Source organism: Salvia splendens, chromosome 3 (assembly GCF_004379255.2).
Source record: "Salvia splendens isolate huo1 chromosome 3, SspV2, whole genome shotgun sequence".
NCBI lineage: Eukaryota > Viridiplantae > Streptophyta > Magnoliopsida > Lamiales > Lamiaceae > Salvia > Salvia splendens.
In genome coordinates this window covers 15,864,230-15,889,818 of record NC_056034.1, presented here as the reverse complement: position 1 = coordinate 15,889,818, position 25,589 = coordinate 15,864,230, and the positions used below count along the sequence as shown (strand labels likewise).

General features: G+C 40.5%; 4 protein-coding genes and 1 pseudogene across 4 annotated transcripts; 3 read left to right on the top strand and 2 right to left on the bottom strand.

Moving 5' to 3' along the window:
- Positions 1 to 510: 510 nt before the first annotated feature.
- LOC121794285 lies at positions 511 to 2,506 on the top strand. Its single transcript, XM_042192377.1, has 7 exons — positions 511 to 585; positions 1,271 to 1,384; positions 1,472 to 1,534; positions 1,611 to 1,658; positions 1,753 to 1,806; positions 1,896 to 1,953; positions 2,089 to 2,506. Exons 2-7 carry the CDS (start codon positions 1,301 to 1,303, stop codon positions 2,130 to 2,132), a joined length of 351 nt encoding a protein of 116 aa, XP_042048311.1. The 5' UTR covers positions 511 to 585; positions 1,271 to 1,300; the 3' UTR covers positions 2,133 to 2,506.
- A 1,799-nt stretch (positions 2,507 to 4,305) lies between these two features.
- Positions 4,306 to 11,878, bottom strand: LOC121795240. Its single transcript, XM_042193729.1, has 11 exons — positions 11,166 to 11,878; positions 10,978 to 11,073; positions 10,592 to 10,803; positions 10,049 to 10,242; positions 9,764 to 9,869; positions 8,563 to 8,882; positions 7,749 to 8,141; positions 6,978 to 7,059; positions 6,799 to 6,873; positions 5,308 to 6,699; positions 4,306 to 4,799 (listed from the first exon to the last, which is right to left on the bottom strand). Exons 1-11 carry the CDS (start codon positions 11,231 to 11,233, stop codon positions 4,657 to 4,659), a joined length of 3,081 nt encoding a protein of 1,026 aa, XP_042049663.1. The 5' UTR covers positions 11,234 to 11,878; the 3' UTR covers positions 4,306 to 4,656.
- Positions 11,879 to 13,679: 1,801 nt separating this feature from the next.
- On the top strand, positions 13,680 to 16,102 carry LOC121797248 (50S ribosomal protein L5, chloroplastic). The gene is made up of 3 exons (XM_042196003.1): positions 13,680 to 14,032; positions 14,678 to 14,878; positions 15,571 to 16,102. Exons 1-3 carry the CDS (start codon positions 13,793 to 13,795, stop codon positions 15,934 to 15,936), a joined length of 807 nt encoding a protein of 268 aa, XP_042051937.1. The 5' UTR covers positions 13,680 to 13,792; the 3' UTR covers positions 15,937 to 16,102.
- A 3,450-nt stretch (positions 16,103 to 19,552) lies between these two features.
- Positions 19,553 to 22,797, top strand: LOC121795238 (annotated as a pseudogene).
- Positions 22,280 to 24,436, bottom strand: LOC121795239 (UDP-glycosyltransferase 91C1-like). Its single transcript, XM_042193728.1, has 2 exons — positions 22,726 to 24,436; positions 22,280 to 22,623 (listed from the first exon to the last, which is right to left on the bottom strand). The coding sequence occupies exon 1, from the start codon at positions 24,274 to 24,276 to the stop codon at positions 22,966 to 22,968; it is 1,311 nt and encodes a 436-aa protein (XP_042049662.1). The 5' UTR covers positions 24,277 to 24,436; the 3' UTR covers positions 22,280 to 22,623; positions 22,726 to 22,965.
- Positions 24,437 to 25,589: the final 1,153 nt, after the last annotated feature.

Genomic DNA, 25,589 nt, shown 5'->3' with positions numbered 1-25,589 from the left:
TAGTTTGAAACAAGCCGATATAGAAAAATAAGAGTAATATGAGACAGAGAGAGTACTACTTCCTCCGTCCCATATTAACTGTTCACTTTCACTTTTTACCTTAAGTGGTAGTAGGCATCATATTCCACTAACTCATTCTACTCACATTTTATTATAAAACTAATACAGTATATAAAAATGGAATTATATTCCATTAACCTTTTCAACTAACTTTTCTATACATTTCTTAAAATTCATGCCAGAATCAAAGTGGACAATTACTAGGGGACGGAGGGAGTAAGTACATATCTATATATTAGTTGTATCCACGACTAATGTTAGACAAAGATATACTAGTATTATTCCAAATACGACGTGGGTGTATTATCTTAATAAAATACATGTTGTTTAGTTGTAGATTAATTTTATAATCAACATAACATATGGAAAAAAAATTAATATTGTAAAAAACTCGTTTGGGTGAAAATAATTTTTAGTGTCAAAGGGCATGGATGTATTTGAGCCCCTGATGTTATTTTCTGTGAAACGGGTGCGGTGCTAGCTTCTACCATTCTCTAACAAAAATCGAATTCCTATTCCTCCAAGGTGCCTTTCTCTCTCTGGGCGTGATTAAATTTTTATATTCAAGCGGTGTGAATTCCTTATTTTGTATGCGTCTTCGGTTTAGATTGATTTTGATTGTTTCTTCGTATTTCGTTGTTCTATGTTATCACTATGCGTGTTTGTTCGTCGCATTCTGAGATCTGTCACGATTCAGGTGATCGGATATCTGTTGCAATGAATGAATGTTAGTGAATTCATCGTATGCATTTCTCATAAATGTATGTTGTTTGAAGTTCCACATTTCACATTTCATGTTGTTATTGAGCTAATTTACGACTTAGTCACTTTGAATCTTTCAGTAATAGTTGAATTGTTGTGGATTTTGTTTGTGCGAATTTGTTTCCTGGATTAAGTAATTATGTTGCTGAGATATGTTAATACTTTCCAATTATTGACTTACATCATAATGATAGGTTGCTAAACGAATAAGAGTAATAAGAACGGTGCACTAATGGCTTTTGTTATGAACTCGTGATGTACGGAGAGTTGTTAGTTATGGTGAAATCGATTTGTAGCTAAATATTTGTTACTATTAGACTCAATGGATTTTGCCAATATCAGAATTGAAAACTAATACTCCTTCAGATCCTTTAATTTATAGTTGAGGAATAGCTGAAGCTTTTTTTAGTCTCTTTACATGCTTTGATTTGACTCTCTTTTTCTATAGGTTTTTCTTGTGAACTGGTGATTGGAGAATATGTCAGGCGCTGAAGAAAACAAAGAGCGAACGGAAGTTGTTATGGACGATGATGGGAAGGGCATGCCATCATCACAGCCGGAAGTTGTGCTCACACCCATTTTCTACATTACATAAGTTGTTAATGTATGCGATTTTATACATTCAAACAAACATTGTTTTACCTTGCAGGAGGAATCTGTAAAGAGTAAGTATGGTGGGTTAATGCCCAAGAAGCAACCCTTGATTTCTAAGGTAACACCATTTTTCGTTCATCCCATATGTAGATTTTGAGAATAACTCTTTTGATAGGCGTTTTATCAAATGTCAGGATCATGAACGTGCCTATTTTGACTCTGCTGACTGGGCTTTGGGAAAGGTACTCACTTTTATAGTTGAATCCTTTTTTCCAAAAAGAAGCTTATAATAATACTAGATCACTAACATCCACGTTTTTTATTTTATCTCCACAGCAAGGTGGCCAGAAGTCTAAAGGACCACTGGAGGCTCTCCGGCCCAAGCTACAGGTAGTTACAAGAGGAAGTACATTTTTTTAATATCATCTTTCACTTCTCTGATTCACAATATTTATCTTTCTTGATTTGAATTGTTTCAGCCAACTCAACAGCAAACAGGCTACCGCAAGTCTCCTTGTGGGCCATCAGAAGGTGAAGGTATTATGCATACCCTGTCAAAATTGTTTCTTTAATTAGTTCCACTATTTGGTTTTTGGATGAGGAAAGCCCACAAAATTGTCTTTTCGTGCATTACACACACAGTAGTTAATGCTATCGTTTATCTGCACGTAGATGGAAACGCTGCCCAAGAGGAAGATGCGACTCACAACGGATAAGAATCTCGTATCAATCCTGGGGAAATTGTCCGACATTGCCTGTGTTGTTGATATTGAAGTATCGCCTGAATAAAAGACATGCCAAGAGGATGTTTTAGTGCATGCAGCCACTGAGAGATCTTCCAGAGCCTATTCCTGTTGTAGATAAGTTTGAGATTTCACATATTTTCAGACTATAAATTTGGAAACCAAAATCATTTAATCTTCTTACTCTCGACCTTTTTACCGTGTTGGTATAGAGTAGACTTAGTTATCTTTGCTTTAAATTTGTGCTTGCGTATTAGGAGTAAGCAATTTTCTCAGCTACACCAAATATGCAGTCAATTGGAACTATAATGTTCATCCATATTGTTGGTTTTGTGAATGTTATGTACGCTTCAACTCTAATTTATCGTATTTTTATCGTTACTACTTACTAGTTGGCAACCATAAGTCCTTAATGTTCAATCGTTTTTCTATTTACTGTTTTTTTACGTAAATATGATTATAAAGACTAGCGCAAATTGTGCAATGCAATAATTTATTATCAAAATGTATGTTTCACCCTTATTAAGGTAAACCAAAACATAACAAATTTTTAGTGGGGTGATGAAAATTCAATAAAACTAACTGCAAACATAATAAAATGTATGCTTCCCCGTAACAGCTCTGCTCTTCAATCTCAACCGTTGCCGCTAGTAGTGACACTCAACTGCAGCGAAGATACAGCTTTGCTCTGACCCTGGCAGTTGATCCTCTGTTCGGCTCTGGCCATGAGCCGGATCGTTTGGTCCACGTCGACGTCATCCGGGCGGATGCAGCCGCTGTGCCAGGGAATGCGACTGGTATTGGGCTTTGTCGAGAGGTCTGTTAACTTGAGTTTGAGATGATGTATATATCTGACTTACCAAACAGGTCCTTTTAGGGTAAAAATGTGATATCAGATAAACTGAGTAGATAAGATATAAGTTACTACTTTTATGAAGATATATGTCCTCAAACTAAATACTATATTTTGCTTGAGTTTTGGCAATGCAACATACATAATGAAATGAGGCTTGTATTCCTTAATAAGGGAAAAGGCCATATCCTGATATCCATGCTGCAGCTGCAGCGGTTGGTTCTTTGTTGATAATGTTATTTTGCCGTGACTGGAAGAAGATTGCTCGAAGACTGTAATCCTGGTAACTTCATCAAATAATTACTCCACTTATGAATTTGTCGATTTGTTTTGCCTCCATGTTATTCAATACAACTATTTAGCTGCTCCTTTGGAAAATGAGTGTAGATTCGCATCTTCTATTATTTTTAAGATGACAGTGGTGAGATCTTTATCTTGTTCTTCCAGATGAATATGATTTTGCATCATCTGGTGGTGCCATGAACTGCAGTAGCAGCAGTGATGACGTTGTTCCTCGAAGACAAGAGGTCTGCTTCTATTGCTTCTCTCATTTGATCGGTTCTTGTGTTGGAAATCATACCTTCATTGCCAAATTTAAGCCTAAATGCTTCTTAGCAAACATTGATATCTTCCTACCACCATCTGAAGGATTGATTGATGCATTGACTATTTACTGGATTATAGTCATTAGTTTTCTGGATTATTGCTCGTCGTACAATGTTGATATCCAAGACGACTACATGAGCAGTGAAACCTCCCCCTAGGGTTTTGGAAGGCACGCACGCACATGCTATATTTTTTACTATATGTGAGTGTCAAGGCTCCTTGTTATTGATGGAACCAAACCAAATTCGGTGAATAGCATGATGTGCATCTTTCCTTTTCGAATGTAGGAATGTGGATATGTCTTTACTAAATGAAGTAGCATGTAGTCATGTATATAAGTAAGTAACATAACTAAACGAGTGCAGATTTGGAATGTAGCTGTCTTACCTCTTGAGGTGAGCAATAAACATTCCACAGCTCGTGTGTTTGCGCGCGCACATCCAGTTTCTAGTATTGCGTAACTCGGCTTTTTATCTTCATTTTTTAGCATGTACTGGAATTTTCATTTTTTAGTTAATGATTGATTATTCCATAGCTATGGTCTTTAATTTTTTTAAGCTTCATTAATCAGAGTTCATTATATACTGCCAATTTCTCTTTATATTTAAAAAGAAAATTTCAGTTGGACACAATTGGAATATAGCATAAGATGTTGGGAGAAAGTGAGTGTAAATCCACTCTAGGGCAGGGTGAAGAGATACATACCATTTAGGCCGTTGCTTTGATAAAAGTGTGGGGGAGAGATTTGTAAATACACTGATATTGAGCAAACCTGGGAAGTCTCTACCCTTTTAAACATGGCCTAATTTCAACAGCTTAGCATACACTGTCGCATGCTAAGGAACCTAAACCAGAGAGATCACAGCCAAGTCAGGAAACAACCCTTTTACATGGTTCTACCATAATCTGATTGAGGCCCTGAAATTACAGTGAAGCTAAACTCTACATTCCACAGAACAAGTCACTGGAGATATGCCTGATCTTATTACAGAGACGAGACCGCATTTTCTTCTAACTTCCAAGTGTAATTGCAACTGACTATCGGTATCTGGACTCCAGGTCTAGCTCATGGCTGTATATTCCTTGGTTGTGACCAGGAGGGCCAAAAGGGTGAATCTGCTTCGAATTTGCTCGGAGCTCCATGTTTATTAGCCTCTGGAACGCATCGGGAGGGGTCCCACCTACACAATTAATAATTCAATCACAACCATCCACCTCAAAAAAAACCCTCATATTAGATAACAAAGTTAATATTAGATGCATTCATAAAAAATATACAGCAAAACTACATGCAATAACAAGCAAACATCATTTAATTCTTGAACTTAAAATGACCTAAGAACTCTGTTTTAAGAATTGGAATCTTAAGAGAGGTATATTCTGAGAACAACCAAGTAAGAGTCATTAGATGTTTTGTTTTTTGTAAAAAAAGGAAATGATTCAATTTTGTTGGGACGTCCCAAAAAGGAATATGACTCAACTTAGTTGGGACGGAGGGAGTAATAATTAATTATTGAAAAATAAATTGCTCTTCTAGTATAATGATGCAGAATGACTGTCTCAAAAAAGCAGACATAAAACAACTAATTTCTGAGATTACTTCATCTATCACGAAGTGGGCCCGCAGATATATGGTATCCGTACTACTACTAGCTCATTCAAACAACAAAAAAACAAAACAATTTGTACCTGGCATTGGCACTCCATTACCGCCAATATTTGGTAAGCGGGATCCAAAGGGGAAACCTTGTGTTTGATTCATTTCCTGGACAAAACCAGTTGGTTGGTTGCCATGATGGGGGACTGAACCACCCCTCCCAAACTGAGGATGGTTGCTTGTCCTTTGCATCTGATGCAACATTGGGTGTTGTGGAGGAGGAACGTCAAATCCAGAAACCCTAACGTTGGGGTTGTGATGGAAAGACGGCCGAATCATAGGTGAAGAGGGTTGATGATTGACTGGAGAATCGTGACCAAAAGTTCGCTCTGGACTCATGAACTTCAGGTGTGAGCTCATGTGAGCAGGATGTGATTCCAAGTGATGATACAATGGCCTAGGTTGGGTATTATGTGGAGGCTGAGAATGTTTTGATGATTGCTGCTGCAACTGGAGATTTGAATAAGAAATATCAGGTCCCCTTTGTTCATGCGAGCCATGTGGAAAGGGTGTGCCTTCTGAACCTCCCATGCTATGCTTGTCTTTAATAATACCACCTAAAACTGCCAATTTTTCTGCTATGTTGATATGCATAGTTGAAGAACTGTTTACACTGTTAACTGAATTACCAACTGGCATCATTTGAAGCAACCTGGGATCACGAGTGTCTCCTGCAGAAATCAAGTTTTCTTCTTTAGGCAGTTGATATACAGCATTCCTTTCAAATCCACCACGTTTGTTTGGTGATTCAGTTTGACGCTTCAGTGAAGAAATTCCAATTGACGAATCACCGATGCCAAGCCAATTATCAGCCCCATTCAATTTTGCAATCTGTCTATGGCTTGAAGAGACATTATAATCATGAATTGGTTTCTGAAGCCCGGTATGTTCAACTGTTGAAGAAGAAATATCATTGTCTTTGACTGGAAAAGGAAATGCATGAGGCCCTGGGGCATCAACTCGGGCAGAGTCAGTTGAGCCTCTTTGGACAGAAACAGGGGCTCCAACTGACTCTAGCTCCTTCATGAAAGCAGTTCCAAAGAGAGCTTCCAGAGTGAGTGTCTTCCCCAGATTACCATTTTCTTCCTCTTTAGGCTCAGTCACCACAGTGGTCCTATCATTTTCCTGAGAATCTACTAGTTTGTCGGCCAAATTGATATTACTGGGGTTTACAACTGTATTAATCTGGTCTGAACTCTTTTGCAACATTGAGAGCAGGTGTAGAGATGTGTGATTATCAGCCTGTCTGATTGATTGTGCAATATCTCCTTCGGCAGTGGTAAAGCTTTTCAAGTGTGGCTGTGTGTTCATTGGACCATATTTTGACAAGATAGATTGTTCGAGGTCTTCACATGTAAGAACAGCTGGAAAAGCATCCACTTTGTTGTTACTGCATGCTTGATCAGATATCCCATTAGCTGCAGCTGGAATGTCAAGCTTCACCATGTTAGATTTCTTATGGACTAAAAGGAGAAATCAAGTACAGGTCTTAGCTGCTCCTGAAGAATAATGTTAGTACTTGCCTTTATCACTTCCGACTATTAATGACAGTAAATCGTTTTGCCCTGCAGATGAGACATCAGCAGCAGCCTTGGCTTCTGTAATATGCGCTTGAGATATTAGAGCCACAGCCACACAAAAAAGCCAAACTGAGCACTTCTGCTACCATTCAATGTATATAGCAATTAGCACATGTTGTTACCTTCCTCAGAAAACCACTGAGCAAACTTTGACGAGTGGGCAGCCTTTGGGCTCCATGTATCATCAGGTTTATTAATGTGAAGCTATATAAGAAAAAAATTGATGAGACAGCAGCAATCAATACAATTCACCAGAAGGAAAAGGTTGTGGAAAGGCTTAACGAAATGGAAGTAACAGCAGCCAAAAAATCATGATACCCTCATCATTGACCAGATATTATCAAACCACAGAAATAGTTTCTTTAGAACAAAAATGCAGCTTCCAGAACAAGCTAGTCTCAACTGAGCCTGTGGCGAACATCGTATTGAGGTTTACAGCAGAGGGGTTCCATGCACAAAGTACCTCCCTTAATTCACTTGCTATCTTTCATAATATCCCTAATTATGGTCATCCTTAGAGTGGCATATTTTATTTGGATACTTGCACCTAAAATCAGTAATCCCTAGTGGATCCCAAATAGGTTGATATGATTAATACTAACAGTCAATATATGGAATACCATATTAAGAAAATATCTCTATAAGAGGCAAATCATGTCATTTTGCATTTTGGAATACCCCAGAGCCTGTCTTTATCAATTAAAATTAGCTAAACCATCAAGTCCCATATAATCTTCAATCAAGTTATAAGAACTGTTTTCAAGACAAGAATAATGTATACAGGAAAGATTGACTAAGCAGCTTGCACATCATCAAGGAAGAAGCACAATCACATAGAGCAAGGGCTTGAAGCAGTAGTCATAGAACATGAATTTGTCTAAAACATAAATTACCTCAACTGAATTGGAATGGCCATCGCTTTTTGCAGATGAAGTGCTACCAAAAAAATTTTCTAAAATTAATGTTGAGTGACTTATGCTAGAATCACGAACAGTTTCATCCTCCAGTCCATCATCATTGAGTTTGGTAAAATTGGGATCATCCGGTGTTCCATGAATCACGAATAATTGATTTTCTAAGACAGCTTGCTTGGGCACGTCTAAACCAACATGTGCATTAACATGTTCCCCCTTATTAAATAGGATTGTGTGCTGTATCTTCTCTGTGGACTGTCTGCCAAATACACTGATTTCTTCAGAGAGACGACTCTCTATACCATGATTTGCATTTTGAATGAGGTTGGGGTCAGCAACTATACTGCTCTCTGTTGTTACAGACTTCGACACCTGTAAAATTATAAAATATCTGAATAATTTGAACTATTGAAACTTGATAGTATCTTTGCAAAGGGATCCCGATGTAGCAACTGACTATTATGTAATATGAGATTTCAAGAACAATGAATTCATCAGCAATAGAACTGAGACAGATAAAATTCCAAGACCCTCCATGCATAGGGGGAGGGGCGGTATCCTTTCTGAATCAAAGCAAAAAGATCACAATATGTAGTGTATGTCTTACGAACAACGATATTGTGTCTACTGTTTGAAAAACAGTTTGCCACAAGGTGTGGTTGAGAACTTTTAAAATCAGAAAATGGCATAGGTTGATGCAAGTCTGTTGCTGGTAGATAAAAAAGCATACACACATCTTCAACCAAATACATTCCACCCAAAAAACATAAAAATAAAAATGGAAGTTGTGTACCTCTGACAGAGAAGGATGAATCAACGATTTCAAGCCAGAGCTTTTTTCAAGGGGATTGGTTTTAAATCCTGGTGGAACAAGCGGTCTTAATGCAGGAGCTTGTGAAGATAAAGATGATTTTTCTGAGTCATTGCTTACGGCAGGAGTTACAGCAGAAATTTCTAATTCATTATTCCTGGCAAAAAGCTCCTTTTCCTCTTTGCTATCTACCAAGCCTTCACAAAGGCTTAAGACATCACCGACTTTGCTATTCCTCGAATTAGAATTTTGTCTCTCTTGTAGAGCCTTATGCTGTTCCTTTCTCATCATCTCAAAAGAGGCTGATAAGAAGTTACATTAAGGGATTGTTTAGTGGCATTGCTAAGATAAAATCAAGATAAAAAAAAACTATGTTGTTTGGTAAATAAGATAGAATCAAGATAAAAAACTATTTTATTTGGCAGATAAGATTAAAAAAAAGTGAGGTGTTTGGTAGCCTAGATTATTTAATAGATTAAGATGTAAAGTTACATTTATGTCCTTCCTACTCTACCCCTGCTGCTGCCCACTGTCGGAATGATGTAAAACCGCTGGAAAACGCCATGCAAACTGCTGCTGCTCACTGGTATGCATTTCTGCCACCATGCGAATGCCACCAAGGACTGGGACCAGTAGTTGCCACCGAATGCCGAAATATCCGATTGGCCTATTGGCTCCCATTGCTTAAGGGAAGCCTGCCTGTACCAGAAAGCCATGAGTCGGACAAAACCATCACAGTTCGCACATCCGCCGCCTCTGAATCGCGCTAGGGTTAAGCGCCAACTGTGTTGCCTCCACTCCAAACCATCTCCCTTTTCTCCTTGCCGACTCAATTCCTTCATAGCGGCCAGCGGGCATAGTCTACCTTCCCCTTCCACTACCACTACCCCTTAACCCCTCTCTCTACACTTTAGCAATGAGATAATACAATAGCGGCTCACAATTGAGATTGTTAAACAAAGAGTAACAGTGACTTTTTCCAGGCTGTAGCGGGCTGAGATTATATACAAGGGTACCCGAGATCGATAGTTAGGTCAGATTAATAAGCTAAACTTGGCTTAACCAATATAGGAACAAACACACCCTAAAGGTATAGTAACAATAAGGAACAAAGAGTTTGGAATAACTAATATAGGAACTAGGAACCAAAAAAACCTCCAATGAGAATGCTGAAGATGAATACCTCTTCGCCTTCTCTCCTGCTCTGCTCTATTTTCATTGGTAGACTCGATTGAGCCAAAAGTCTCATCATTGAAGGCGTCAGTATCCTTTCTTGAATGGGGTACTGCCTGAATATAGTTGCATAACGAAGTATTTCAGTGAACCATATATTTCATATTGTTGCACATGGATTGAGTACTATGTTTCAAATAAAAAGATAAGATGAAAACATGAATCGGGGAAAATAAAATGCTGGAAATGATACAAGCTAACATAACTTCATTACGATCTACATTGTTTAGTTGACCTTGTAAGGACGTGGAGGATGATAGGGCTCAACGCTTCTGCTTAGTTGAGTTTGCTCATTTGGTCGCACCTTAGCAGCAGAGATCCCAGCAGCATATCCAGATGGTCTTGGAAATGAACCACTCCCAAGAAGCCCATCATGCTCAGGAGTCTGCCAAGAATGTCGAGAATGATTTCCGAAACGTTTCCCAGAATCTACAGGAGAGATTGAAAATAAAGTCATATGGTTGTGAGGGAGAAAATGATACAAGGGCAAGCAAAGACATAATATAGAAAAATGTAATAAAATGTTAATAAGACAAAAAACATAGTAGAAGCATCAGGGATTTCAGAAGACTTTATTCACAATATATTCTAAAGCAATCCAAGCACTATCCAGAAACTTGGTAAGTAGCAGCAGATCATTTTACACAAAGACAAGCTATAGAGAAGTTGTTGATATGAGTAAAAACGAGATGAACTGAATCAGCTAATAATGAATTTGGTTTTCACTGATCAAAATAACATACATGCGTCAAGCCTACAGATAAATGTTAATGATAACCTGAGTCCTTGTCAGACAGAGAATCGCTCTCTCGATCACTCCGAACAGAAGAACGACTATCCCATTTCCCATAAATGCCTCTAGAGTAGGTACTAGTATCCCCCCGAGTAGGAGGTGATGAGGAATACTCATTTCTTCTGAAACCTTGGTATGGCAACCTCCCAGGAATGCTTGTTCGATCGGGTAGTCTCAGCAGCTCTTCTCCCCATATACTGTCGAAAAACCAACAGGTGAGCATACTAAAAATTTTGCAGGACACTTCTAAGTATATCAAAGATGCCGAGCAAGCAACTCAATACACTGTTAGACAACAAAACAACACGACATGACTGCTATCATAATAACTTCCTTTGAAGGTATAACATTATCAATCGAGCATCATTTACCGCAGTGATTCATCAAACCCGCTCGGTGACTTCTTGCAGATATCCGAATTGCTGATCGACAGTAGAAACTCTCTTGAATAAGATATTTTTGGTTTCCTAGAATCACCAAAAACACTTTTCTTCATCTAACCTCAATAAAGCTGTATCAATTGCAGAAAGATAAACAAAGTTGATTGACAAAAGATTACGTAGAAACATCGTCATGAGTTTCAGGATCCTTGTCCAAGGACCTTCTATCCTCATCTTGTGAGCTCATTCTGCAGCTCCCAATGAAATCCAACTTCCCTTAAAAGCAAACACCACACTCTAAATCGTACAAATTTCTCTAACCTCGCCGCAAACTGATTTAACCATGCATACACCAAACAGAACAAATAACTCAAGTCAAACACACCAAATTTAAATCTTCCTCAACTCTGACTCTCACAATTCATTGAGCTTATCCAACAGGTACCCAAGTCAATCTAACATTCAAGCTAAAATTTAGTTGATTGATCCAGCTCAATCTAAATCCATGCCCTAATCCCACCAAAATCCAATGCTAAAGAACAGAAATTAACCACACGTTTGCCCCCAATCCCGATATACTAAAAACTCCAAATCCCTCGAGAAATGTTGCAGCCTTCTCTTCCTCTACCGCCTAATCCAGCCAGAAACTGCCTATCTGAACATGGATCGAGATAATAGAAATGAAACTTGAAAAAAATAAAGTTAGTGTTTAAAATCCTAGTATATTCTGATCAACCATCTCTTCGCAGAAAGATACATCACGCACATATAGGTATTGAATTTTACGCATAAAACCCATACATATATATATATATATATATATAAATTTGTATCTATGTACTAATCGTACACGCGCGCGTATATATTTGATGTTGGTAAAAGGGCAAATGGTAGAGACTCGATAAATTTGAAATTTGAGAAAATAACGCTGAGATAAAATGAAACGCCATTACAGAGCACCGGAATATAGAGATGTATTCACGCGCTGTGTCTGGGTGTAACAGCACGCGCCAGTTTCAGTGGCGATGTTGGCTCTGGACTTGTATTCCCATTGGTGCGTGTGTATTTTTCCTGCGGCTGCTGTGCCTGTGACGGCATATATGAGCCATCAAATTAATCCATGAAGCTGTTTGCATAAAATAAATGTTCAATCCATAGATAATTAAATATGCTGTTTACAAAGAAAAACACAATGAGCAAGCGTAATTCTGTGTGAAATCCCACGGTCAGTATTCAGTAAAATTCTTCGGAAATGATACGTGATAAAAATTGAAATTTAGCAACTCAATCAATGATTTAGGTAAATTTTAATAGTATGGCGTTCATAATCCTCCAAACAATCTTTGATAATGATGTCAAGAAAATTATCAACAGCTTCATAAAAAATTACCCCGCATCATAAGGATAGTGTAAATTTTAGCATATAATTAAATCAAATACTCCATGGTAGAGAAAGAGAAAAAAGAAATAAACATAATTGAATTAATTTTAATGAATGAATTAAAATACTCCCTCCAATTTAGTGTTGCCCACGGTTCCAAAACCGGCGGTTCCGGTTTATAGGAATTCGGAACCGGAACCGGACCGTTAGGCTATTTCACGGTTCCGTTCCGGTTCGGAACCGCCTGTTTTCGGACAGTTTACACGGTTCCGGTTCGAAAACGGGCGGTTTCACGGTTTGTTTTTTTTTCTATGTAATTTGAAATTTGGACTTATACAATAAATTGGAACAAGACAACGGATAATTTAAATTGAAATAAGACGAATAAGGTGAAAATGATATCAATTTTATTGTATTTGAGTTGTAACGGACAACGATACATTACAATTTACAATACATATACAAGTATACAACATACAACATACAACAATGTAATATAATTTACAAGTGTCGTCGGAACATAAATAAAAAAAACATGAAATGGGGGGATAATGGATGAATTTGAATTCAAAATAAAAAAAATTGAATTTCGGAAAACCAGCGGTTTTGGCAGAAAACCGTCGGAACCGCCGGTGTCACCGCCAAAACTGCCGGTTCGGTCAACAAACCGTCTGCCTCGTGTTCCGCACCGGAACCAAAACCCGCCGGTTTCGCGGTTAACCATCGGTTTTCGCGGTTAACCGCTGGTTTCCGGTCCAAAAACCGCCGGTTTTGGCCGACAAAACCGGCTGAAAAAGCTGCCCCCGCTGCCGCCTCGGTCTTCTCACCGGAACCTTGAAACCGCCGGTTCTGAACGTCCGGAACCGGCGGTTTGGTGACGGTTCCGGTTCGAAAAATCTTGAACCGGAACCGGACCGCGGTTCCAAATGCGACGGTTCCGGTTCGAAAAAATTGACAAGGGTTCCGGTTCGGCGGTTAAACGCCGGAACCGGAACCGGTGGGCATCTCTACCCTCCATCCAAGATAGTTCGTCTCACTTTGACCGGGACACGGGTTTTAAGAAATGTAATGAAAAGTGAGTTGAAAAAGGCAGTGGAATATGAGTCTTACTTTTATATATTAGTTAGTTTTATAATAAAATGTGAGTATGAATGAGTTAGTGGAATATGAGATCCACTAACAAAAATGGTAAAAAAGTGAAATGGGACATGGGACGGACCAAAATAGAAAAATGAGACAAATTATCTGAGATGGAGGGACTAATAAATGTAAAAAAAAGCAAAAATAAAGGTACCTACATAAAATTAATCCCTGCGCTGCGATACAATTTAACGACCATTCTTATCCTCATCCAAACAAAACCCACGGAAGTAGAAATTGCAGTTTCAAATTCAATCCCCAACTCCGCCTCCGCCACACCTAACAATGGCGTTATCTCCCGCGCTATTGCACTCCTCGGCGTCAGTATTTCACGGCCACTTCTCCGTCCGGCTGCCGTCTCTCAATTCCTCCGGCGTTCGATACGGCGCTCTCTCCGTCAAGGCGTCGACGGTCGTCCTGGTCGAGAAAACAGAAGCCGAAAAAGTCGACCGGCTCAAGACCACTTACATTGAGAAAATTGTGCCGCTGCTCAAAGAAGAGTTTAACTACACCAATGTTCATCAAGTAATGTAGTGCAATTTTCTATTTTTGTAGAAATTTTGCTTATCTTTTTGGTAATAGCATGAAAATTGTGAGCTGTGAGTAGGTGGAGTCATTGGGTACTTTTTAGCTTGTGTGTTTTATCAGGTCAGGTTGATAGTTTTGGTATTTTTAGCTGATTGTTTTAGATTAAGGTGTTCCAACTGACAATGGCTTGGTAATTTGTATCTGAGTGTGTGGGAATTGGTAAATAAATGGTTAAATTAATAGCTACATTTGAAAAGTATGAATGTCTGTATATCTATGTACTATATGTTTGGCTTCTTTCAACTATTTATGCTCACTTTGTTTGTTTCTTAGTTTGCAATGCTATACACGGATCATCAGCTTACAGGAATAAATTTTAGTAAAATTGAATATGGAAGCATTGTTGAACATGGCTGGGAATTAAGTTTGAGGATTTTCAAATCCAAATATGCTACATTTCTCTAGTTATAGCAAATTGCGTAAAACTTCTCTCTGTTCAGAAAAGTGTTCAGATGATGTTATTCAGTGTGTTTATAACCTTCTTACTGCCGTTGACCAAGACAGCTATGGAGTTGATGTGAGAACGTTAGATTATGCTTTATATGTAAGGTTCTTTTCTGATCTCATCATGTGAATGTACAGGTCCCAAAAGTACAAAAGATTGTGGTGAACTGTGGAATTGGAGATGCTGCCCAGAATGCAAAGGGTTTGGATGCAGCTATGAATGATTTGGCACTTATTACTGGGCAAAGACCGATTAAGACGAGAGCAAAGAAGGCTATTGCCACATTTAAGATTAGAGAAGGACAACCGCTTGGGATTGCTTGCACCCTAAGAGGCAGTGTGAGATATTTTTGCTGTTGCATTACTCCATTTCTATCTCTAAGTGTTTGGTTTGTTTTTCCATGAAGATATAAGAGATTGACAGGTTATATCGTAAATGATGCATGTTGCATAGATATTCTAAGAGAAACTGACTGACCTACTGGTAAACAGACGTACTAGTGTACATTCTTTCTTCAAGTGATCAATTCAGCGATGATCTGAAAAAGGGTTGTGGGGTTGAGGTGATTGTGCACCTGGTTATCATTTACATTCGCATGAACATGAAGATATATGGCATAATAAAAGATGATAAAAAGGTAAATTATATATCTGTCTAGTCCAACCAGCCTTGTGTGCTCCTACTGAATGTACAATGCATGCTAGAAACTAAACACTTTATGCTCTTATTTGGGTTATTAAAGGAAAGGAATGGATTATGAAAATAAATGTCACATTCCTTCTTTTTTTGGGGGGCTTTATGGCTCTAGTGTGGCAAATCTCAAAACAACAGATATTATAGGAACATAGTTCTTGGGTCCTTAGTTTCCAGAACCACAGCCATCTTTATGGTGCTTATAACTTAAGTTCTGGGACGATGACAACCACCTGATAGTACACCACCTGTTGTAAATCTATGAAAGAAATAGTAGTAGAGTACTACATTTGAGCTAACCATTGGCTTCCCCCTCTAACTTCATTGTTTTTGACAGGTGATGTACTCTTTTCTTGATCGGCTCATCAACTTGGGACTTCCTAGGACGCGTGATTTTCAAGGTGTGAGCGCCAATAGCTTTGATGGAAATGGCAACTACAGCATTGGCTTCCGTGAGCAGACTGTGTTCCCAGAGCTTAGCTTCGACATACTTGGTAAGCCGAGGGGAATGGACGTCTGCATAGAGACTACAGCTAACACGGATAAAGAAGCTCACAGGTTGCTAGCTCTCATGGGGATGCCTTTTAGAGAAGGTGCTGGTGGCGGCGGCCCTCCAACCACAATTCGCAAGAAGAAGCTGAAGGCTCATCACTTCGACTCGAAATCAAAATCGAGGTCGAAGCAGAAGACCAAGAAGAGATAAGAGCTCCTGTCTTGTTGATGAACAATTTTTTGTATTAATGTTGACCAATATTTATCTGTTCTTCTGATGTGGACTGAGTCTTTAAATATTTACATGGCATGATGCCATTGCTTTGGATATACAGGAAAAATGTTGGATCATGCATTTAAGTATGCTTCTCTCATCAGATTCCAACGTGCCTCCTGAGATTTTAGGTGCTGAAAATATACAGTGGACATAAATCATATAGTTAATTTGTAATTTGATGGTCAGAGTCAGAGGTTGACGACTTATAGGTTTGAGGAACCATTTGAGTCATGAATCCATATGGTAATATCACTGGCAAGTCTTTGTCAGGACTCAGGAGCAACAAGCTTCTCGTGATATTTCGCAACCTTGGAGTGGTTGCAATGAACTGATTTGTGGAGTTGGAGGCGGTCAATCAACCCCAATCAAGGAGGTACATTCACCGTGATAGATAAGCCAGAGTCATGCGCCTTGTGGAGGATTAGTTCTCTGACAATCCGCGATGGGGTTGGGTGTATGTAGGTGTTAGTTTTGTATGCACCAGTAGTTATTGATGTGCATAGTGTATACGTTTTGCCCCTCGTGAAGAGTTCTTCCGCGACTCATTCATATAGGCTTAGGGTTGGCTCAAAAACTTGTTAATTTTGCAAGTGACTGATATATCAACTTAATGAACTCTGGCGTGTAAAGCATATAAGCAAATTCAAGTTCAAGAGTGATAAGAGCTCAAGCTAGGCTCTGCAATAGGCTTGAAAACGAGCAGTGGCGAGCTAACAAGCCAAAATCTACCATTCTCATCATGACTTCAAATGGTATGATTTCATCATAAATCTGTACTGTGATTGTGAACACAGGTCTGTGAAAAACGTTTCTTCCTTAAGTAAGAGCTAGTTACATGTTTTTTAACTATATTTTAGATTTATCCTAACAAAATGTGAATACTTTTTTAGTTATCTACTTTTGAATTTTAACAAAAAAATATGGTTTTGTTTGTTTTGTCATGTACGGAGTATAATGTATTAGTACTAGTTACTACTATACATTGGCTGATTCGGGCATTTTTCTATTGGATATGGAAATTCTTAATCGAGAAGAACAAAAACTCCAAGTTGTTTTAATTCAAAATAATTTAACACATTGTTCAAAATATATCTGTTAATCGCAGATTTCCTAATAGCTGTATATTTTTTGTTTTGGATATTGGCCACTAATATCATGGAACTTTTAAAAAGTTAGATTTTTCCCACGAACTTTAAATTTGATAAATAATATCACAAACTTTTACCCGAGTTTGTTATTTTCCACCATCGAAAAAATTCCTGCTATATTAATGGATTGAATAACAATTTTGGAGGGTGTGCTTCAAGAAAAACTATACTCAATGATTGAAGAATTTGAAGCTCTCAAAGTTGTCGAGAAATTACGAAAAAAAATCTGTATCATGATATTATTGCCGGAATTTTTTCCCTGGTGGGAAATAACAAACTCAGGTAAAAATTCGTAATATTATTTGTCAAATCTAAAGTTCGTGGGAAAAATCTAACTTTTTAAAAATTTCATGAAATTAGATGCCGAAGATTCCATTTTTTTAAATTTTTTTAGCCTACAACACTTCATACACACAATACACCATTCAAAATGCAAACCAAAAAAGAAGAAGAAAATACTAATTTAATCTATCCTACACCTATCTAAATCCAAATCTCTTTCAATTCAAACATGGATCCCCAACAAAAGGACTTAACTGGATGCGCGAGTATCTTAATCAAGCTTGAGCTTGTCAGTACATCCATAGTAACCAAGAGCTTGCTATGATATATGTTACTATCTTGCCGATTATATTATCCTAGTTGAGAGGACACTTAGAGCCACAAGGCCATAAACGTGATTTTTTGTTTATAAGCAAGGGTATGTTTGAAAAGATTTTGAAAGAGCATTCGAAGTTCTACAAGCTCGTTTTGTATTTGTCAAAGGTTCATGTCAAAGCTAGTTTTAGGAGTCGTTTGCCGACATCATGAACATACCATTTTCGCATGCATTATGATGCACAATATGATAATTAAAGACGAAGGATCAAACATCAAGAATCTAGGTCACCCACGGAACATCAAGCTCCGACAAGGGATAAGTTTTTCTTTTATTTTTTATTTTTATAATTTTTATACTACTCCTGGTTTAAAAAAAACAAATTTCATGGTCTTCAATTTTTTCGGAAGGGATCACCTACAACAATCCCTAAAACACACTCACAACGAAATAAAAGAGACCCCATCATCAGTTATTAAAATTGCTCATGTTGTAAGTGTGTTTTAGGATTTGTTTTAGGGTTTGTTGTAGCTTATTAAAATTGCTCATTGTGAGTGTGTTTTAGGGTTTGTTGTAGCTTATTAAAATTGTTCATTGTGAGTGTGTTTTAGGATTTGTTAGAGCACCCGCAACGCGTGCTTGCGGCGTTCCGCGTGCCGTTCCGCCGGAACGGTTTCAACGCGGAACGCGTTGCGGCGCACCATTCCGCTCCCATTCCGTGCCGGGTGCCGACGGCACGTAACGTGGCACGGCTTGTGCCGCCACGCGCTGGGGCGACGTGGCGCTCCCCGCTTCGTGCGTGCTTCCCACTCGCCGGCCCGCGAGTGGGACACGTCAGCGATGACGCAATAATTAAATTTTTTTTAAAAAATTGATTTTAAATTTTTTTTAACGGTAATATTACCGTTTTTTAAACTTTTTTTAATTTTTTTATTTTTATTTTTATTTTCTTATTCTATAAATACACCTAATTTATTACATTTCACACACAACTACACATCTACTCTTCCTAAATCAACATCAATTCCTCTCCAATTTTCTATTTCAATCTCCTTCACAAAATGTCCGGCGACGGGAATTACGGCGGTGGCGGCTCCGGTGGGTGGGATCTCAACGCGTTCGGCGATTGGGAGACCATATACAACACACTTGGTGGTTCCGGGTCGTCGACGCCGGGCACCCAGGGGTCGGCGACGCCGGGTGGGTACCAACCACCCACTTTCGATGTGGATGCCTACGCTCGACCACCCGGCTCGCGGCTTTCTCAGGGTTTGTCCCAGATTCGGGAGGATATCCCCGTTGAACCCACCCAGGGAGGAGGCTGAGGCAGTGGAAGCTCTAGGGCTGCGTCTGAGGCACCCGAGGAGGAGGAGGAGGAGGAGGAGGAACTGGAGGATCTGGGCCGGCATCCGTACAACAACGAAGAAACTAAGGCGGTGTACACCGCCTGGCTCACCGTCTCGTACGATCCCATCGTCGGGAACCAACAAGCCGCCAAGTGCTTCTGGGAAAAGGTCCGTGATGTCTACCACCAGACTAAGCCGAAAGGGGCCCAGAAGCGCAAATAAACAATGCTCCGTGCTCACTTTGGCCGAAAGATAGAGCTACTTTTCCGTCGTGTCGGCGAGTAAGACATACAGGGATCACCAGTAAGACCATCCACAACGCTGTTCCTATACAGGCCGAACCAACAAGCCGCCAAGTGCTTCTGATTTGCTTCAGCCATGTAGTTGACGCAGTGCTCAAAATTCGGCATGTACACGTTTACTTCATCTGACTACATATATTTTTGAGATTCCTGCATAAATATCTCGTGAAGACATACTTTTGTTGTTTTTCAACTATTCTCTACTTATTTCCCCTTTCTTTTCGATCAGATTTGGCCTCTGATATTTGGAATCCATGTCAGTAAAATAGGAAAAATTGTGCACCGTACATAAACTGTTTGTGAAATGGCCGCGATGAGGATTTCACGATTGAAGCATTTACATTCTGTTAAATCGACTTTTCAATTTCACGTACGACCTTCTTCTGCATATTCGCGCAAATGCTATGCCTCTGGAGAGTCGGATACTTTGCAGAGATTTGATCAAAATGGTTTCGTGATGTCGGGTTTCAGATCTTCCAACTTTTCTCAGTATTCTATGGGGTTTTATTCTGATGTGCCTATGTCGAATAGGTTTCTGAGAAATTCGAGTTATCGGGGTAGTCTTTCGTTAGCAGGAAAAAACCCTTTGATCAATCACCGTTTCTTCTCATCAGCTAGTGATGGTAAAGGTGTCACTCCGGTAGATGTTACAGGTACTGTGGGTGATGGCAGCGTTGGTGGGGAAAATTGAACTCCTAAAGTTAAAACAGCGTGGGAATCTGTGGTTGAGGCTGCGAAGTATGCAGGAGAAAAGGTGAAAGAGGCTTCTGATGAAGCTGCTCCTCATGTTCAGCAGTTGCTTGATGCTCATCCCTATCTTAGAGATGTGATTGTGCCAGTCGGGGGTACTTTGGTAGGAACGATGTTGGCATGGTCTTTGTTGCCTAGGCTATTTAGGCGGTTCCATAAGTACTCAGTGGAAGGACCTGGTGCTTTGCTATCAAAGGGTTCTTTGTTCGGGCCCGTTCCATATGAGGAAAGCTTCTGTGGTGCATTGGAGGCTCCAGTCCGATATTTTGTAACTTTCATGGCTTTCTTGACAGTGTTAGTCTGCCATTACTTTACTGTTTTTTTATATGAAGTTCTTTTGAGTTTGTAGGAAACACTTAATCCATTTTTTTACTCTGTGCAGAGGGGGAATGGTTGCACCGACTACTATTGCCTCACAATATGCAACACAGGCTTGGAAAGGTGCTCTTGTTATATCTGTTGTCTGGTTTCTTCATCGGTGGAAAACTAGTGTAATTGCCCGAGCTTTGGTTGTTAAGGGCTTAGAAGGTGTCCGGAGAGATCAGTTACTGACTATGGACAAAATCTCAACCATAGGACTCTTTGTTGTTGGGTCAATGGCTTTAGCTGAAGCATGTGGTGTGGCAATGCAATCTGTTCTGACTGTGGGAGGCATTGGAGGTGAGTGTGCCCGGAAATGATTTCTTCTGTAATGAAATCCTTCCAATTTGTGATATAATATGTTACTGCTACTCCTAGAAACAATTTGTGGAGTAGTTTAGAACATCCATTAATATGTACCATTTTGTTATTAGGTATCTCCTACAGTTTGTTATGCTATCAATATCACAAACACTTTTATGTACTCCAAGTGAAATTTGTTTCCTATTCTGCCATATCATTGAAAAAATGCTGCGAAATAACATCCTCTCTGTTTTGCGGATCTGGTATGTATTGGCATACTTTGGCTCAGCATCATGTCCTGACCAGTGTTTTTTCTCTTCATACAGGAGTTGCCACTGCTTTTGCTGCCAAAGATATACTTGGGAATGTCCTAAGTGGTATTTCTGTACAGCTGTCGCAACCATTTTCAGTTGGTGATATGATAAAAGTATGGCTCTGGCCTCTGGCTGTAGTTTTCATACATTTGTGACCCTATTGTAATGCTCGACAATTTTGTAGTTTTCATATCCATCATATTGCCCCATACTTCCATCGCTGAACTAGCTACTATTTGTATTTTAATATTTTATATATGTCATTTTAGTGCTGGTATTTCAGGTTTCCAATTAGCTTTTGGTAGTAATTGGTGTGCTGCATTCAGTAATTTACAGAGCATGGATCTATTGGCTCATGGTCCCTCTGTTGACCAGGGCCAAGAAATAGTAACACGTCAGCAGGCATTGTTCTTCCATTATTAATGTAGTCTTTGTTGATTTTGTTTTTGAGCTTCCTAACTAATATCTTTAATTTGAAAACAAATTATTTACAACTTGCGCTCTTTGATTCCCAGAAAAGGAGTGATAAGAAACTTTGAATGTTCAACCTGAACCAATATGGATTTCTGTAAGCTGGGTATATAATGTAGCTTTCTAGAGAAGCATGCTTCTGATAGTGTTGTATGTGCTCTCAGATTTTGATAAATTGTTATATATTCTCTTTCCTTGCTATTCTTGCTGCAGGCTGGATCTGTAGAAGGTCAAGTAGTAGAAATGGGCCTTACGACTACATTATTGCTGACTGCTGAGAAGTTTCCTGTTGTCGTCCCAAATTCTCTGTTTTCCAGCCAGGTATAGCATCAATCTCATTCTTTGTCTGTGTAGTATTTTGGAACCTGCTTGTTTTCTGCTGCAGACATCTTTATGTGCTGATTTTATTTTATATCCTATTAGCAGCCACTTGCAAATTCGTTCTTGTCTGGCAACCAGTTACGCCCTCTGTTCCAAATATTTACCTCCAATTTGACCCTTTACGTATATTAAGAATTAAGCTGGGAAATTAGTTACCTAACTAAACTTCTTATGGTGATGAAGTTTGGAACTTACGGTAACGTAGAGTGTTTAATTGTCAAGACTTTAAAGGCATATTTGTTGGTGGCTGTAAAAAGCAGTATCAATAATAGTTATAGGACTATATACTTGGGACACCGCAACATAGTACTGATCAAATATTTGAGACAAAGGGACTATAAGATATATCTAGTGAATTGTTACAAGTATTACACATTTTTTATGCTCCAGCATTCCATCTCTAATCTCTTGCAGTTGCACCTGTAAAATCTCATATCACCTAAATCAGTTCTCAAGTTCTGTCAAACAAATAAGACAGTCTGATTACCTGATTACTTAAGAAATTATTGGAAGAAATATCAGACTCGTAGTTATTAAAGATAGACATGAAGGAAGGCTGGAAGGGTGACAAATAATGTTTTCTTCCAATTACAGGTAATTGTCAATAAGTCACGAGCCAAATTTCGCGCCATGGTCAGACGAATTCCACTGCAAATTGATGTCATAGACAAGATTTCTTCAATATCAGAAAATATAAAGTCCGTGCTCAGATCTCACTCAAATGTGTTTCTGGGCAAGGAGGCCCCTTACTGTTTTCTGTCTCAAATTGAGAGATCATATGCAGAGCTGACGTTTGGATGCAAACTACATTCAAAAAAATAAAAAATGAATTAATGAGGCGATGAATAGTGAACAGAAAAATGATTGGAGGTTTGCAGGCGCAAACTAAATTCAAATTAAGATTTAAGAGTAAAGAAGAGTTCCGTTCATAGTATAGAGTAAGTCGACAATAATGAAGAGGTGCATAGAAATACTACGATGCAAAAAACGCTAGTTGTGAGAATCCTGGAAAAACAGAACAAGCCTATCAAGATAGAGATCATGAAGCTTATGGTTGGTAAATATATCCTTGGTAGCGCGTTCAGTGCGTGCTCTGAGAGTTTGATCGCCAATGGCCAGGGTGAGAGCGGTGGCAACCTCACCCCGGCCAAAGGAGCCGTCCTTGGCCCTCTCCACCTCGATCCCCAAACCTTTATCCACCATCATCCTCGCATTCAACGGCTGGTCGATTATGAAGGGAAGGAACACCAGCACGTGGCCGAACTGCATCGCCTCGATGATCGACCCCCACCCGGCGTGGAACAGCGACGCCCCTATCGCCCCGTGCCCCAGGAGCTCCCTCTGCGGGGCCCACCCCATCTGCACCACCCCCTGCCCCTCCGTCCTCTTCTCAAACCCCTCCGGCAGCACATCTGACTCCTCTATCTCCTCTGGCTTCCTCAACGCCCATAGGAACGGCAGCTTCGACTGCTCTAGCCCGTGCGCGATCTCGTGGATGTGCTCCTTCGACAGCTTCGTCTCGCTCCCGAACCCCACGAACACCACCGACTTCGCCTTCTGCCCGTCCAGCCACCCGAACACCGCGTCCCACGGCGGGGACGCGGAGCGGCGGTCGGGGATCTCCGGCGGGAGGATTCCGACGGGGAGGATCTGTTTGCCGCTCTTCTCCGAGTAGGACCGGATGGCCTCGCCCTCGAACTCGTCGCAGGAGCGGATGGCGAGGGCGCTAGCGGCGGCGAGGAGCTTGCCGAAGCGCTCGCCGTCGGAGGTGAAGACCTGGTGCATGGCGTCGGCCTCGTGCTCCATGTAGGCGACCTTGGAGCCGACGTCCTGGGGCACCGTCGAGGCTTGCTTGTCGCCGCCGACGAGGAGGAAGAAGAGGGAGGTGGCGGCGGAGAGGACCTGGAAGATGACGAGGGGGGTTTTGAGGTCGGCGGCCCAGTGGTGGAAGAAGTCGACAACGATGTAGTCGGGGTTGTTGGCGGCGACGAAGGCGCGGACGGGGTGGTGGAGGGCGTCGCAGGCGGACTTGAGGTGGTCGATTTGGTGGGCGGGGAGGTCGACGGTGGCCTCGGCGGAAGGGGGGAGGAGGGGATGATGGAGGGGGAGGGGTATGAATTGGAGGAAGGGGGCGAGATTAGGGGGGATTTTGGGGAGGCGGAGGATGTTGAGGGGAGTGGAGATGAAGGACACGTGGACGCCGCGCTTGGCAATGGCCATTGAGAGGTCAAGGAAGGGAACCATGTGCCCGAAGGCAAGCCATGGCAGCATCACTACATGCACCTTCTTGCCGCTCCTCATTGTCACACACGCTCTGTTTATTATCACTAAAGGAACTCCATATATAGGTAGGTAGCATTTTAATTCTTAACCAAACTCTGCATATGGCATTGTATTTTGATTTGGAGTGGTTAGACTTAGATAGTTACGTAGCTTCATCTTCTCTCATTACTCCCAAATCTTATTTTGAATTATTGCTTTATCTTGATTTTGATTTGATGACTTGCTAATAATGCGTTATGTTCTAGACAACAAACTAAGGTCATCCGCAAGATTGTCTCTTATCCGTCTCATCTCTTAATTATTCATGAACTCACTGTACTTTTCACTCCATCTCTTAACTAAGAGACAGAACTCGCAACCCTTCATCTCTTATCCGTCTCTTAACCATCTCATCCCTTAACTATTCATTCAATTTCATTTTTTATTTTTATTTCCAACAAATTCAATTAATAAAAACACACTTCATTAAATAAAATAAAATTACAACTCAAAATCCTTTAAAAAATACATAATTAAATTCGTGACAAAATAAATAAAAAAAGACATAATTTAAAATACAATTTTATAGAAATTATAAAAACAACTCCGCCGGCGAATCATTTCCCGAGGGAGGCGGTGGAGGCGGAATACCAAGTTGTCCTGCCAGATACACAATGCTGGCATGATAGGCTTGAAATTGGGCAGGCGTCATGCGGGAAGTGTCCGCCATCGTGGCGGTGAAGTACATGGACATTAAGGAGGAGGGAGGCCCTTGGGAGCCCGCCTGGCTTGATTCGCCTCGACCCCTCCTCCCTCTAGTCGTCTTCGCCGCCTTGGTCCCCTGCAGCCGACGGCGCCCGCAGGAGGACCCCCCTGCATCGTCCGCCGTGCCCTCAACCTCCTCCGAGGCAACCTCTTGTGCGGCGCTGCCTGAACCGCCCCCACTAGACGAGTATTGGCCACCCGCCGTGTGCTTCGTGCTCTTCGAGGTCGAGCCCGTGCTGGACTGGACACCGCCGGCCCACCTTGCCTCGTCTTTGACGGCCTCCCAAACATCGACATGTCTGAATTCTTTGCCGGTGTCGTCGAAATAGACTCGCAAAGCCGATCTCAGAATGCTGGCTTCCGTGGCTCCGCTTTGGTAATGAGTCGCTTCTGTCTTGTAGATGCCGCAGAACTTTTTAACCTCTCTGTCGACTCGGTCAAAGTGAGCGCGGAGCATCTTCAATGTGCGGCGGCGGGACCCCTTCAGCTTAATCTCGTTGTAAGCCTCGGTGACCTTTTCCCAGAAGCACTTCCGGGTTTGTTGATTCCCGACGATGGGATCGTACGAGACGCTGATTCAGGCGTTG

Bases quoted from the DNA above. Each gene is read 5' to 3' on its own strand.
- LOC121794285 (XM_042192377.1), top strand. From the start codon at position 1,301: ATGTCAGGCGCTGAAGAAAACAAAGAGCGAACGGAAGTTGTTATGGAC. The intron at 1,659-1,752 runs GTACTCACTTTT...TTATCTCCACAG, and splicing joins CTGACTGGGCTTTGGGAAAG to CAAGGTGGCCAGAAGTCTAA. The intron at 1,807-1,895 runs GTAGTTACAAGA...GAATTGTTTCAG, and splicing joins CTCTCCGGCCCAAGCTACAG to CCAACTCAACAGCAAACAGG.
- LOC121795240 (XM_042193729.1), bottom strand. From the start codon at position 11,233: ATGAGCTCACAAGATGAGGATAGAAGGTCCTTGGACAAGGATCCTGAA. The intron at 10,243-10,591 runs GTTATCATTAAC...TCTCTCCTGTAG, and splicing joins TCTGTCTGACAAGGACTCAG to ATTCTGGGAAACGTTTCGGA. The intron at 6,874-6,977 runs GTAACAACATGT...CGCATATTACAG, and splicing joins TCAGTGGTTTTCTGAGGAAG to AAGCCAAGGCTGCTGCTGAT.
- LOC121797248 (XM_042196003.1), top strand. From the start codon at position 13,793: ATGGCGTTATCTCCCGCGCTATTGCACTCCTCGGCGTCAGTATTTCAC. The intron at 14,033-14,677 runs GTAATGTAGTGC...GTGAATGTACAG, and splicing joins ACTACACCAATGTTCATCAA to GTCCCAAAAGTACAAAAGAT. The intron at 14,879-15,570 runs GTGAGATATTTT...TGTTTTTGACAG, and splicing joins CTTGCACCCTAAGAGGCAGT to GTGATGTACTCTTTTCTTGA.
- LOC121795239 (XM_042193728.1), bottom strand. From the start codon at position 24,276: ATGAGGAGCGGCAAGAAGGTGCATGTAGTGATGCTGCCATGGCTTGCC.